Source organism: Chrysemys picta, chromosome 5, assembly GCF_011386835.1.
Source record: "Chrysemys picta bellii isolate R12L10 chromosome 5, ASM1138683v2, whole genome shotgun sequence".
Classification (NCBI taxonomy): Eukaryota; Metazoa; Chordata; order Testudines; family Emydidae; genus Chrysemys; species Chrysemys picta.
The window spans coordinates 95,511,225-95,527,517 of record NC_088795.1 but is presented as its reverse complement, the minus strand read 5'-3'; the positions used below and the strand labels follow the sequence as shown (position 1 = coordinate 95,527,517).

Sequence of the window (16,293 nt, the reverse complement as noted above, 5' to 3'; positions counted from 1 at the left end):
AATTAACATCTGTCAGGTTATGCAATGAATTATAAAAAATAAAGCAGTGATATTGCTCTTTCTGCCGGATGCAGCATATGTAAGGTTAGGTACCAACCAGGGATTATATGCACACTATAAATGTAAGTGCCTAAACGCAATCAATGTTCATAAAGATTAAATGTTCTAAATAAAATGACCTTAGAGTTTTCATAAATGAATTAAATGATTAATTGTGGTTGATAAGACATTTTATTTCTGGATAATGGGAACTAATACTGCACCAGCCACAGGGGAGTATACAGTGTTCGCTATGACTTTATGAACTTGGAGACTTTGCTTTCCTTCCTAACACAGAATAATACTTATAATAAAAAGCTATGATGAGACGTCAGTAAGGTGGTCATAACTGGGTCAACATTTCAGGTCAACGCTCTTGTAAAAAAGCTGAAATTTGCACCCATCTTTACTATTGCTTTGAACAGAACTACTAGAATTGCACTTACCTTTAATCAAAGCCCATTGTTAACCCCTTCATTGCTCTGAGTAGAACCTCAGAGTTACAAATACCTTGGAAATGGAGGTTGTTTGTAACTGAGAACAAAACGTTATGGTTGTTCTTTCAAAAGTTTACAACTGAACATTGACTTAATACAGCTTTGAAACTTTACTATGCAGAAGACAAATGCTGCTTTTAACCATCTTAATTTAAGTTAAACAAGCACAGAAACAGTTTCCTTACTTTGTCAAAAAAAAGTTTTTTTTAAAAAACTTTCCCCTTTTTTGTTAGTAGTTTACATTTAACAAAGTACTGTACTCTTTTTTTCTGCTGCCTGATTGTGTACTTCTGGTTCCAAATGAGGTGCGTGGTTGACCGGTCAGTTTGTAACTCTGGTGTTGTAACTCTGAGGCTCTACTGTACTTCAGTGCCTATTAACAGTCTACTGAAGTCACTACGTTGGTATTCATGACACATCCCCCATTCCACCTCCATATACCTGGGACATTTGATACTGGTTAGATATGAATGAACCAAGGACAAAGTTAAAGACAAAAGGAACAGTTTGCGTGATCAACAGACACCAGAGTACTGCTACATTAAGAAGACCCAGTCTTGGTTCTGTTCCTTTGCTCTATAGGCTGGCAGAGCCCTGATATGGCCAGAACCCAAATATATTTAACAGAACCTGGAAGTAAGTAACAGCAAGACTTGCTCCATGTGTGCTCTATCCTCCAAGGCCTTGTGTGAGTGTGAGATGTATCAACTAAATAAAAATCATTACAAGAACAAGATTCACAGGAGTAACAAATTAAGTTAACAAAATTAACAGCCCCCGTGTTCAACCCACACACTTTGTTACTCATTTATAGTCCCAGTAGGTAAAACTCTTCCATGCCGCACATAAGTGAGCCAATCACATAACACAAGCTATGAAAACCTAGTTATTCCTTTTTGGGCTTCCCACTGTGTTCTGTCTAGGCCTCCTGTGTAATCTAGACTGTATTAATTAGAATTTTGTCTTCCATTATTTTTTTCTTTTTAATTAAAAATGTGATTTTGCCTTTTTGCCTGGACAAAGTGATGCTTTCCTCATCTTTTTAAGGCAAATAACCATCCTTTCTAATGATACAGTTTGGGATATTTTGCATAGACTTTGTCTTTATACAATAATTCTCTATTGATAAGCCTTCCAGATAAGGCTTCCAGATCGTCAGACAACTGAACAGCCACTATCCTACTCCAGAGGATTGAACATGGTCCTATACTATAAAGAAGTTCTTTTTCAAGGCCTGGTAATGAGGCTTCAGAAATTGGATGAATTGGCCAAAGTTCACATCATCAATAGGACCTGATCCAAAGCCCATTAAGGGCAAATAAGAAACCAAAATGGACCAACTGTGCCTTCCATGGGTTAGAGAAAGGCTGGGAGTCCTGGATATACACAAATATTATTCATCTGTAAATATGTATTATTTCATTGCAATGGGTACTTAATCCAGAGAACTCCCCACCTCTGTGGCTGCAATTGGAGAACTAACCATATTGAGGGTGGTGGGGGAGAGAGAGAGAGGCATTCTTAGAAAGTACGTTAGAGTTGATCAATCAAAGACGATAGTTTGATTAAAAAAAGGGAGCATATACATGAGGTAATCTCTATGTTGCTTTTGATGTATTACCAACCCTCGTGTTCAAAAGACATGAGGCAGACCTCCATGTTTACTTCTCAGAAGGAACCCTATGCATTTTCTCCCATCCCTTGGGATGTGGGGTGGCTCCTCCTGTTCTCTACATTCCCCAACAGCCTCTTTACTCTACCTCATGTCCCTATATTCCTCTCAATTTGCCTCCAGCTTCCTCTATTCCCTGCTCCCCACATTATCCTGCATCCCCTTATTCTGCTTTCTGTACACCATATTCCTTTGACTCCTCATAACTTCCTGCCCTATACCCTAAAACATTCCCTTTCCCCTGCTCCCACAGTCTCATTTCCTGATGGCAGCCTGGCTTTGGAAACAATGGAAGCCGGCAGCCTCACTTTCACCTGCAAAGAATAAAAGGACATGGAGGCCATTTTGCTGAGGGCAAACGCAATCTCCCATTATTGTCAATGTGATGACAACAACTCTGGTTAAAGCCAAAACTTCATGAGCTTGAAGTTAGACATTCATGGAAACCCATTTAAAAGGAACCCCAAATATCACAAGTGTCACAATAAAGTTGCAAGAGCGGACAATAATGGTTACATATTTTATGTTACGGGGGAATATGATGAAAAGCTAGGGTTAGATTTAAACACTAATCAGTGTGTCCTTGTATATGAATAAATAAAGGCCTTAGAAGTGCTTTGAATATAACTAGCCTTTTTCTGCTCAAGACATGTAACTCCTAACAATCAGTTCTGCCACCCTTTTTCACATTGCCTCCCCAAGTGGATCCAGTGATTTCAAACAAGGCTGCTTGCAGACTGTCTATTCAATGTAAGAATTGGGCCCTAAGGCAGTAGGAAAATGTAAAGGAAGAGGAAGTCTGAATATACTGTTAAAATATATTGTACACAGAAATCAGAGGCACTTTTATTGAGCAGGAGGAATGGTTGAGTTTTTAGAGGATATACGAGATACAAAAAATTGTTTAACATTAAATATTAAAAACTTTGTTTCAAAATCAAAAACACTCAGCTCCCTAATAGAAACCCATTCAGTTCTCTTTCAATCATTCTGTGTAATGAAATCCTTTGCCAATTTTTTTAAGTGCCCAGGCAATCAAGCTAGCAGTATCTTAATGGGTATGCCAAGGTGATCAAGCCCCTTCTAATTCATCACAGATTAGCAATATATCTTCAAAGGACATTAAAAAAATTCTTCCACAAATAATAAGCTCAGCAATTTAAGTTTAGTCACAGTAAAATCTTCACTTGAAACAGTTTTCTTATATTTCTAGTTAAATGACCTTCAACATCTGCGATGCTTGCATAACAAAGTCTATCTGAACATAGGTAACTGAACTTTCAGTACAACCAAACTTATCTCTGAGTACTTAACAAGGACATTGTCTGTCATCTCTTCCAGTAAATATTCACTGTTCCAGTTTCACTATTTCTTTCATAAAATCTTGGTTGAATTTGTGAAAAAAGTCACTTACTGAAGAATAGATTCTAAAAGATATTCCATTTAAATGATGTTCTGAGGAAGTTACACATTGCTCTCTCCTGCTTTAAATATATTTTTAGGTGGATACCATCTGTAATAAATTTTAAATTGACCTCTGATGGTTATTGTTGCTATTGGTTTAAGCAGCTTTAAAGCTTTAAACTGAAATTGTCATTGGACCTAATGTACCAAAGCTATTCCATAACGAACGCTTCTTTTGTACCATGTATGTTCTGATTTCTCTTGAAAAGCTTTGTTCAGAAGCTGAAGTACCCAAACCAATTTAAAAGTTATTTGACGCCTTAACAATGTTGCCCATTTTACATAACTGTCCAGAAATCAGTTGAGTTTTTCACTTAACTAACTCTATTCAGAACCACATGCATTTCTTTATGCTGATTTCAAAACTGCTCAATTTTGTGATCCCAAAACAATTTACCTTGATTGACAGAGGGATTTCAGATAGGCTGCTTTTGCATACAGGGCTTTTGCAAAACCTTATTTCCAGTATTTTGGATTTACAAAGGACAACACCTAGCTGTTCATGCATCCCCTTCTTTCATAATTTGAGATAAGGAATAAGATTCTCATGTGACTAAAATAACATATGCTGAAAAGTAAACAAAGAGATAACAGCTACCTCCCCCCCTCCCACCCCCCAAACCTGAACATTGTTTGGCCAATTACATTATCAGGGTCAGCTTAGGTTACTCTGTCTAGTCCCAAGAAGATATCAAAAAATGTAAGAAATATCTTCTCATATGGTTTCTGTGGCTTGGTTTAAAAAAAAAAATCTTCCTGGAAAAGGTTTCATCAGGAAAGACTATGCAAATGCTATCTTACTGAAGACCGCACATATCTTTTGTTCCATCACAGATGACAGCAGCAATGGTTTCTCACTCTACTCCATATTCACATGTCAATTCCCGCCACTGTAATCTTGTTGAAGATGTTTCAAGTAGTTTATTTTGGATGTAAAAACTTGTGCAGCTTGATAATTGTGACATCTACTTTTGCATTTTAGGCACACATCTACACCCATTGTGAGAAATTCACTGAAGTTGCCTGTCTCATTACCATGGGCCCTTAAAGCAAGTATTTGTCTAGCAAGGTACTTGAGAGTGCTCATTATTTTCAGCAAGGAAACTCTTCCTTTCTCCTATTCAGATATTTTTAATGTTACCACACGAACATCAGTAGAATTCTTATTCTGATTGTGCCAAAGAACTGCTGGATATTGTAAATGTGATTGGGATTTTCAATTGCAAAATCCTCTTGTAGTAAAAACCATCTCAACTTTTTCCACAAAGTACCTTCTGAAATCAGCATTCAATATATATCATGCAAACAGAAAAAAAAATCTATCCTATCATAATGAATAAAGTAGTCATCAAAAGTATTTACACCACTAACAGACAATGAGGAGTGTGTCCAATCAAATCCTGCTTAGGAAAACTTATTTCAAGTGAATATAAGAAAAACAGAGAAATATGGATTGGCAAGTCTTCTAATGCTTTGATATCCTTCTGAAGTTCCTGATATCATCTACACATGAGTCAGGTTTAAAGGTCCTTCTGATTTTTGAAGTCCATCATTTTTCTGTTTTTTGGACAGATCCTGCAATTAACTGAATAATTAAATGTAAACAAACTCTACACTCTAATGTGGAACTACCCACCCAAACCAAACAGGGATAAATAAGTGGAGAATCGTCAGGGGACCCAAGATAAAAGGATAACCCTAGGTAATTACGTAGCCTAAGTAATTACAGTCATGAAGGGGGAAAATGGTATAGAAAAAGGATACGATATTCCATGAATGCTGAAGACATGATGTTGGAAGTATAGTAAAGCCTTGTGTATCTGAAATTTGTGTTGTCCAGAACAGGATCACATCTCCTGGGGGTTTCATATAAGCAAGATAAAAGTACTTGTTAATGGAGAATCTTCATCCAGTGAGAGTGGTTCTAATGAGGGCCACTAGGGATCTGTTCTTGGCCCAATGCTGTTCAGTAGCCTTACCAGTGATTTGAAAGAGAATATAAAATCATTGCTTGTAAAATTTGCATATGACACAAAAATTGGTGGACTGACAATGATGGGGGCAGATCAGTTATTAGCGATTAGCCTGGATCACTTGGTAAAGTGAGGCCATTTCAGCAACATGCATTTTAATATAGCCAAATGCAAGGTCCTACATCTAAGAACAAAGAATGTAGGGCACACAAAGTAGGTCACACAAGAAAACAACACTGAAAATTACTTACGCGGTCATGGTAGATAACCAGCTGAACATGAGCTCCCAGTGTAATGCTGTAGTTAAAAGGGTGAAAGAAAGCCTTGGATGCATGATCAGAGAAATATCAAGTGGGAACAGGCAGTGGCGTATTATCGCCTAGGCCAACAAGGCCTAGGCCTAGGCCGGCAAATTTGCGGAGGCAGCAAATTTTCTCCCTCCCGCCCCCGGCCCCACCCCAACTCCGCTCCTTCCCCAAATCCCCGGCCCGCCTCCTCCCCCAGGCGCACCATGCTTCCCTCCTTCCTCCACCCTCCCAGGCTTGCTGCATGAAAGCACTGGGAAGGAGAGAGGAGAAGCGAGTAGCGGTGTGCTCTGAGGCAGATTGGAGGTGAGCTGGGGCCGGCGGGCACAGGGAGTAACCCTTGGGGCGGTGCAGGGAACCGCTCCCCGCCCCAGCTCATCTCCGCTTCACCACCGCCATCCCCCGAGCATGCCACAACTCCCCTTCTCCCCCCTCCCTCCCAGGCTTGCCGCGGGGGAGTGGAGGTGAACTGGCGCGGGGGGGCAGCAATTTTTTCAGGGCCTGGAGTGGCAAATTTGTTAATCCGCCACTGGGAACAGGGAGGTGGTTTTACTTCTATATGTCCAGTTCTAGTGTGCCCACTTCAAGAAGGATGTTGACAAATTGGAAAGGGTCTAGAAAAATGCTATGAGAATGATTTGACATCTGGAATGTATGCCTTATAATGAGATACTTAAGAAGCTCCATTTATTTACAATAGTCACTACAAGAAAAAGTAAGGAGTTACTTGATCATAGTTTACAAATACATATTATGGGGAAAGATTTCAAACAGTAGACAGTGTGACAAAGTGGGATGTGGCTGTATCAAATTGTGAACTCTGTTTTGTATTGCAACCTCCATCTTGGTTTGTAACCTTCACAGTGACCTTTATTTTGTAGTGTTTCCTTCTATTTTAGATTATAACATCCATTTATTATTTGGCGCTTGACACCTAGTTGAATGTCTATGGCTGAGAAACCATCATAGAGCAATCTAGGATAACAGCTTTGATGGTCTTTCAAGTACTGGCCCATCATCATGGGAATATGGACTCTCAACACAGAAACAAGACTGGAAGAAGAGGTTAGAATTTCCCAGATGGAGCACATGGGCAAAAAGCAGCAGACTGTACGTAAGGAGGGGAATTTTTGAGCAAGAGGGTCCATACATGTCCTTATGCCAGAAGACCTGGCTGTAGAGAAGGAGAAGCAGGAGGGACACTGCCTTGCCTGAAATGCTGACCAGACCTCAGACTCTCAGAAGTGATGTGAGACTAATGAGGATGGGTCTCAGTATGTTATTTTGCATAAATCTGTAACTCTCTAGTACTTTCTTGAGAGTAAAAGTGAAGGTGGTTAAGAAATTCCTTTGCTAAGCTTATATTCCTTGCTTGCCTGCCACTTTGTTCCTGAAGTAGTAAATTGAGAACTTGGGAGTTCCTGCAGTGAGGAGCATCTGAGAGAGTCTATATGAGCAACTAAGGGCTCAGGTGGGTTGAGACTTTGGATCAAGGTTTAAGGCAGATGGGCTCCTGACCATATCCCAAGTAAGTGTGTCAGATGTGGAGTCGACACCTGTCGCTGTGTCTGAGAGACCCACAGTTAGAAACAGTGCATAGTCACTACCCAGAGTCGGGGGAATGGGGGTTAGAAGCATGTGGGATCCAGTGGTCAGGTCCACTCAGAACAGACTGGAGACCATCCAGAGATGGGGACTGGGACTGGCAGTAACATATATCTCTAATCTAGAATAAAAAATGTTAACAAGATCCAATGTCTGGAAGCTAAAGCTAGACAAGTTCAAACTAGAAATAAGGCAAAATAAAGTAACTAACCATTGGAACACCTTACCTAGAGACACAGTAGATTTGCTATACTTTACAGTCTTTAACTGAAGACTGGATATATTTCTGATACGTTATAGCTCAAACAGAAGTCATGGGCTTGATACAGAAACTATTGGGTGGAATTATATGGCCCATGTTACGCAGGATGTCAAACTTTATGATCATAATGGACCTTTCTTACTTTAGAAATCTATGAATAAAAACATATTTTAAAGAACCTCTTGAATTTTAAAAAAATACTTGCATTCATCTCTCCCATTGCACTGATGTGAGGAATCCAAAATACAGTGCTGGATATGCTTCCCCTCTCCTTTTAGATATATTACCTGGCATTTTTGACATTTAAATTTCATCTTGCTATTTCCTGACAACATTTCTAGTCTCTCAAGGTTCTTTAGTATTATTTCAGTGTCCTCACAGCTGCTAACAATTTAGGCCCTGGTCCTTCAAGTACTTCACAAATCTAACTTTACATGGGCAAATAGATTAATAGAACTCATTGAAAATACTTACATGCATAAAATTACTCATGTGCGTAAAACTTTGCAGGACCAATACTTTAGTTTTATCTTCTGACTGACTCAATGCATTGTTTATTCCAACTTACAGTCATTAATGTTAAATAAAACTAAGTTTCTGTGTCTCCTCTACACCATCCTAAGCTGGAAGCTTCCCTTCAGTGTCATAAAGGTTAACATAAGAATGGCCATACTGGGTCAGACCAAAGGTCCATCCAGCCCAGTATCCTGTCTACTGACAGTGACCAATGCCAGGTGTCCCAGAGGGAGTGAACCTAATAGGTAATGATCAAGTGATCTCTCTCCTGCCATCCATCTCCACCCTCTGACAAACAGAGGCTAGGGACACAATTCCTTACCCATCCTTGCTAATAGCCATTAATGGACTTAACCTCCATGAATTTATCTTGTTGTCCTTTAAACCCTGTTATAGTCCTAGTCTTCACAACCTCCTCAGGTAAGGACTTCCACAAGTTGACTGTGCGCTGCATGAAGAAGAACTTCCTTGTATTTGTTTTAAACCTGCTGCCTATTAATTTCATTTGGTGACCCCTGGATCTTATATTATGGGAACAAGTAAATAACTTTTCCTTATTCACTTTCTCCACACCACTCATGATTTTATATATCTATATCATATCCCCCTTTAGACTCCTCTTTTCCAAGCTGAAAAGTCCTAGCCTCTTTAATCTTTCCCCATATGGGACCTTCTCCAAACCCCTAATCATTTTAGTTGCCCTTCTTTGAACCTTTTCTAATGCCAGTATATCTGTTTTGAGATGAGGAAACCACATCTGTACGCAGTATTCAAGATGTGGGCATACCATCGATTTATATAAGGGCAATAAGATATTCTCTGTCTTATTCTCTATCCCTTTTTTAATGATTCCTAACATCCTGTTTGCTTTTTTGACTGCCGCTGCATACTGCATGGACTTCTTCAGAGAACTATCCATGATGACTCCAAGATCTCTTTCTTGATTAGTTGTAGCTAAATTAGCCCCCATCATATTGTATGTACAGTTGGGGTTATTTTTTCCAATGGGCATTACTTGGCATTTATCCACATTAACTTTCATTTGCCATTTTGTTGCCCAATCACTTAGTTTTGTGAGAGCTCTTTGAAGTTCTTCACAGTCTGCTTTTATCTTAACTATCTTGAGCAGTTTAGTTCATCTGCAAACTTTGCCACCTCACTGTTTACCCCTTTCTCCAGATCATTTATGAATAAGTTGAATAGGACTGGTCCTAGGACTTACCCTTGGGGAACACCACTAGTTACCCTCTCCATTCTGAGAATTTACCATTAATTCCTACCCTTTGTTCCCTGTCTTTTAAACAGTTCTCAATCCATGAAAAGATCTTCCCTTTTATCCCATGGCAACTTAATTTACGTAAGAGCCTTTAGTGAGGGACCTTGTCAAAGGCTTTCTGGAAATCTAAGTACACTATGTCCACTGGATCCCCCTTGTCCACATGTTTGTTGACCCCTTCAAAGAACTCTAATAGATTAGTAAGACATGATTTCCCTTTACAGAAATCATATTGACTTTTGCCCATTGCTATTTATTATCCCCACTCCTCTCTGCTACGTAACTGACATGACAACATGGTTATTCTATTAAGGCAGGGTCCGCAACCTTTCAGAAGTGGTGTGTGAGACTTCATTTATTCACTCTAATTTAAGGTTTCACGTGCCAGTAATACATTTTAACTTTTTTAGAAGGTCTCTTTCTATAAGTCTATAATATATAACTAAACTATTGTTGTCTGTAAAGTAAATAAGGTTTTTAAAATGTTTAAGAAACTTCACTTAAAATTAAATTAAAATGCAGAGCCCCCGGGATCGGTGGCCAGGACCTGGGCAGTCTGAGTGCCACTGAAAATCAGCTCGCGTGCTGCCTTCGGCAGGCATGCCATAAATTGCCTACCCCTGTGTTAAGGCATACTCACAACTCAATGGCTTAAATGCAGTTAGATGGTTGTTTATACTTTGTAATTAGAAAAAAATAAAACAAGCAATGATTTTTGTAGGTGATGCCACAGAAATGGGGAGGAGTTAGATGTGATTTAAGTTCAATTGACATTGCTTTGCCGAGTTTGTGCTGAGATAATACATCTGTACATAATGGTGTTGAGTCATAATGACTGGTCACCCAGATGGTAGTGCAGTGTCAAGTTACCCAAACTCTTCAGGTTTGAATAGCATTGCCTATAGTTTAATTTCTTGAATTCACAGAAACCACATATTCTGTTATACACAAGAAATTATAATTTCACTGTGGGTTCAATCAGAAACTGAGGTGCCAATTCTGCAAGTTACACTGCAGAGATAGTCTCCATATGGATGCAGGGGTCTGACTAAAGACAATGGGAGCCTGCCTGGATAGTTCTTTTTGCAGGATTTCTGCCTGAATGGGTAATGGAGAACCTCTTATTCAAATACAGGTATATGTCACAAGACCCTCATATTAAAAGTGACCGGCAAAGCTTTAATAACCTCTTTCATCTAGTTTGCCAAAGTTTGAAAGTTTTCTTTTAAGTCACTTGTAAGAAAAGCACAATTATTTTAAGAACAGTTTCTTCTCAGTACTTAACTATGACCTGATACACTGTATATTAAATCAAGAAAATGTTAAAATGAGGTTAAATGTTAATAAAACAACCTTCACTTAAACAAACAAACAAACAAACAAACAAACCAAAACTAGTTACAGTTGCTAATGGACAACAGTGTCCTTTCTTATCACATCATATACCAAGCACATAAAAGGAAATTAACTGTTATGAACATCATAAATATTTTATTGTCACTACAAATACATTAGCCTTATAAATTATTAAGAAAGGCATATTTTATCACAATAGCCTTAACACTTTCATTGATGGACTGTTGTGAGAAAAAAGGAAAATTGTTGTTATATGGAATTCACTATATAAATATTTTCCATAAAGGATACATAAAGATGGAAAAGTTGTATTAGTTAAATATATTTATCAACTAAATTACATTTTTGATAAAGTATAATTGCTATTTCTTGAGAATAATGTATATTGGTAGGAGAGTGTATCAATATTGATTTATGTTTCAGTTGTCTATTTATGTGCATTGGAGGCTGATAAACATATATCACTTATGTTTCTTTTTCATAAGGGTTTTATATTGTGTGTATTTAGAGATTACTAATAAAAGAAAAGTAGTTTTATTGGGTTATAGTCTAGGGTTTTGTGTCATGGTGATATATGCATTTATTTATAGTTACTGTGTTTTTATATTTAGACAGCATAATATTTATGATCTTATTGCAAAACACAAGCATTTAAAAGTAAGTGACTGATGGGTAACTACAGTAGAGCCTCAGAGTTACGAACACCTCCACAGAGGTTGTTCATAATTCTAAAATGTTTGTAATTCTGAAAAAAATGTTATGGCTGTTCTTTCAAAAGTTTACAACTGAGCATTGACTTAGTACAGCTTTGAAACTTTACTACGCAGAAAAAAAATGCTGCTTTCCCTTAATTTTTTTTAGTAGTTTACATTTATAGTACTGTACTGTATTTCCTTCTTCTTTGTCATCTCTGCTGCTGCCTGATTGCGTTTTTCTGGTTCCAAATGAGGTGTGTGGTTGACTGGTCAGTTCGTAACTCTAGTGTTCGTAACTCTGAGGTTCCATTGTACATTGTTCCAGCACAACAACCATACACCACAGAAAAAGCACCACAACCTTATCTTCACCCCAGTAAAGGTACCAACCATTCAACACGCCTTTCTTCAAATCTGAGCATGTGTAATTTCACAGAACTGTGCTGAAAGGACAGTAGAGGAGGGAGGTCTGGTCTGGTCTGTTTGGGTATATCTATGCTGCAGTTAAACACAGGGCTGGAGTTGGGTAAGATTTGGGGATGGGATGTTGGAAGGTCGGTATCTGTAGGCAGAGTTAAGGTTGTGATGCATGTGCATCTCTAGGTTGTAGTCTAGACTAAAAGGTATGTACTACTGGTACTCAACTTTTCATTTCCTTGCTTTTAGGTTTGCATTAAGTATGTTACTTACGGAGCAGTCTTTACTGACATAACAGAGAATGTCCAATTTAGGTCCTTTGAAGTCTGAGTGGTGTGAAAGGTAGGGACCTTGTATCAGAGTTTGGAGATCTCCGATCTCGAGCAATTTTTGGAAAGTGTCTGCAGTTTGGGGCATTGCGGTCTATTCTTGAGGCAAATGTTGCTTTTTAGAATGTTTTTCACATGAACTTCAAGGAAAAGCCATCTCTGACAGAGATTAGAACAGAATGCAGAGAAGCAGAAAATTCCCTCCAAACTTCCTTTCAACTTAGAGGCAGAATGTTAAGAAGGGGCTCTGGAAAGTCCCAGAGAGCTCCCTGCAGAACATCAGCAAGCTGTAACAAACTACACATCAGAGATTCAGTCTCTGGAAAACATATCCATTTGTGGCCACTTGGAAAAGCGCTCAACAACGAATATTACCAATTAGTCTCTGAATGAAAAGCAAGCCTGAAAACAGCTGATATAGGTACATACATATTTATATTGAAGGTTCCATATTATCTGAGAAGAGATTGTGCAGCCCAGAATAAAATAATTCATCCAGGTGCATTTCTTTCTCTCAATGGAGGGTTCTTCATTAATTTATTTATAAATCTACTACTAATTATACATATATATGATTAAAAATCCATACCTAGTCCTCTAAAACAATCATACTTTATTTTTAATAAGTGAAAAATGAAATGTCATCTGCAACTATTTTTAAGAGAACTCTTCCTGTCTTTGAAACTTAGTATTTGAACTGATAAAATGAGCATACATATTCTTTTCTCTCAAATCACTTGGTAATTTCCTTCATACCTGAGGCACAACATATTCATTAAGAAACATTCTGAAGATGCACAGCTGTGCTGGTATCATTTCCATCAATGCCTTTGAAAAATGTTACCTTAATCTGACAAGCTTTTTAAAAGAAACAGACACTAGTACATGCCAAAGAAAAGGGTAATCAGTTATGTTTCTAACTGGGATCACACAGCAGTCCTCTGAAGATGAGAGATAAGCCAAGATCTGCGCACTTCACATAGACTGATAAATTTTAGTTCAGTGTGGGGGGGGGTCTAACTTTTAATGGATTTCTTTAAACATATGCTAATGGATTTCTTACCATCCTAGATACTACACATCTGCTACATCATCTCGGAATGGTAATTTTGTGCATTTAAAAAGATAGGCACGCTGGGCAATATTCTATTGCACTATTATAGCTATTTCATGTTTTTTATGACTGCATTAAGTAAGGAATAATATATGTTAACTCTGAATTATTAAAGGAGTTGAAAGATAAAAAGAAAACAAAATCAGCATTATGTTACATCTTTTATGGACATTTATAAATGGCATATTGACAAGGTAGAAAATAATGCCTTCTTCAGAGCCCATATGCTCAGTCTTGTAAATTTGTCTTAAAGCTTGCATTTTCAGCTTCACAGACTTCAACAGCACCTCAGAACCTACCCAGCTGTTCCACATGTACACAATGGACCTGATCGTGATCCCATCAGAGACAAAGGCAAAACTCCCATTGATTCAATTGTGCAGGATCAGGACCTATGTCCTAAAGCCATGCAGATAGTACCAGAGTTTGGAGCAAAACTAAAATACGATAAGCAGTTGCCTTTTTTTTTTGTACAAATATCTTGGTTTATTTCTTCTGCAAATAAATGATTGGACTAAGTTATTTCCCAAATTATTTGTATTATTTATTTACATCAGAGTACTTTTCAGCTACAGGAACAGCAACCTGACACTTGTCAGATGACAGAGATTTATTTTTCACATACTAAACCAAATCAATAAATGCATAAAACTAATTGCTTACGATGAAACTCTGATAACTTGCAGCTTGCATGAAACAATGTTTACTGTTGAGTATTAAGGTCCTCTTGAGAAACAGATGCTGGCAAATATGTACAAGCTCTGATAGATTCCCAAGTGTACTGACTTCTATAGCCCCCATACAGTGAATATCGAGTGGTAAGAAAAATTCATTATTTTAAAGGAAGGGTAAATTGAAGATCACTTACTGCAGCTAAACTGAAGCAGGGGCTCCAATAACGCTTCTTACGCAAATGACAAACATATCAAGTAAAGTTTTACTTTATCAATGTCAGATTCACTAGCGGTGGCTGCAGAGAGTCATTTGCAAAAGAGCTATAATTTATGTTAAGGTTTGTAACAATAGGGCACCCCCCCCCACCCTTCCTAGAGGATGCTCTCAGGCAGGTGAAAGTGATGCAAGTCCAAGCTGAAAGTAATCTGACAACAAACATAAAGAAGGAGTTGGGTGATGGGGGCGGAGGGGAGTGGGACAAACCTGCCCGTGATCTCCGTATTACAATGGGCTGCTACTATGCAACGTCCCCAACCCAAAGCGATCAATGAAGGAGGGAGAGAGGCTACTAAGCAAAGCCACTTCAGGTCCCGTCGTCACTTGTACTTACCAGTTCCCCAAACGCACGGTCAATAACAAGAGCAGAAGCCTCCCCCTGCTGCAGGGACTGCACAGAGGCCACAGGAAGGAGGGACGCCTCCATGAATCCATTGGCTTTAAGTCTCTCTTCTCTGGTTTTCTTACAAGTCACTCTCTAGTAGTTACTCTGCAATCTCGGTGTCCCCCCAGCGCGTAGGAGCGAGAGGGAGACAACCCCCCAGCCAGGTAGGATCCGACTCTAAAAGGACCATCCAACTTGGCCAATAAGCTCATCAGGTTGCTCCATAAATTATCTTAAAAGTGCTAGACGAATCAAGCCCACGCAGAGGTGGAGCCTCTTTACTAGAAGGGAAACATGCCTGGCGTCTTTTAAACGGGAGCTGGAGGCGAAACAAAAACAACCCACCCACAGAGGGTCTTGCAATAGGACAAGGGTCACCTCGGCACTGCTTGATTGCGACCCTAGCGGGGCGTGGGAGTGGGAAGAGAGCTAGGCGCTCCTCGCAGAGCTCGGTACTGCTGTAGAGGGAGGAAGTTGCAACTCGCTTTAAAACAAAACAAGACGGAGGCGGCATGGGGCTGTCCGTTGCCGAGGGCAGCGTGCCAGCTCATACCCGCCCGCGGGACAGGGAATCCGCGGCGCGGGGACTGAACGTGCTCCCCCAAAGACAGAGCGCAAGGAAGCCAGTTGCTTTCAGCGCCCTGCTAGCGCAGCGAGCCGCCTCTGGTTGCGCCCTGTGTGGCTCCGCCGCTGCCCACCTACCGCCCCTGGTTGCTGCATCCCGCTCCCGCCCAACGCTGTGCGACCCCCCGCGATCCCTGTGCAGGCACCTTGAGACGGCGAGGCTGCTCCCCCGGCCCGCTGTGCTAGAGGAGCAGCGCGGAGCTCGAGCGCCTGTTGCCCGGGCGGTTGCTATGGGGATGGGAAAAGCCGGACCGCCGCCGAATTTGCGGGTTGAGCTCTGGCTCTGCCCTGCGCGCTCAGTCCCTGCAGCCACCCGGGGCGGGGGGTTCTGCTGGCAGCCCCACAACGCGGACACCTGCCGTTCCTCATCCGCACCAACTCCCCATCCTTTGGGGCATGACTCAGGGCAGGTCCGGCTGGGTGATGGGGATGTGGTTGGCACGGAACTTTCCTGCAGGAGTTTGGAAGATGCAGGACTGTCCCAGCTCAGGCTGTCCCTCCCACCAAGTGAGTCAATAAAGGGGGAGCCCTCGCCCAGGAGGCTCTATCACCTTTGATCTCATCTGCAAACGTCTCTCTTCCCCCCTCACTTCATCTTTCCTTCTGCTGATATTGATTCCAGCTGTATTATTTAGAGGAAGAAGCCTGGCCACGTTGCTGAAGAGAGGGGGGCCTGGCTTCTGTTCCCCACTCTGACATGGGCTTCTGTTATACTTTATTATTTATTTGCATTGTATTCATGCCCAGAAGGTCCAGTCTAGATTAGTTTTCCACAGTACAGCTCTCTACTAGGTAGAACTTACATTTTAAACA

General features: G+C 40.1%; 1 protein-coding gene across 4 annotated transcripts in view; it reads right to left on the bottom strand.

The window, feature by feature from the left end:
- Positions 1-15,942, bottom strand: part of GABRG1 (gamma-aminobutyric acid type A receptor subunit gamma1) — a 73,588-nt gene extending 57,646 nt beyond the window's left edge. For 2 of the 4 annotated variants that reach the window (XM_008166217.4, XM_008166216.4), the window contains exon 1: positions 14,806-15,045. In XM_008166217.4, coding sequence (XP_008164439.1) covers positions 14,806-14,906 — 101 coding nt within the window. In that variant the 5' untranslated portion in view covers positions 14,907-15,045. Of the gene's footprint in view, positions 1-14,805; positions 15,052-15,626 lie in introns of those variants that run through there. The other 2 variants (XM_042850357.2, XM_008166215.4) reach the window with 2 other exon arrangements.
- Between the last annotated feature and the right edge of the window lie 351 nt (positions 15,943-16,293).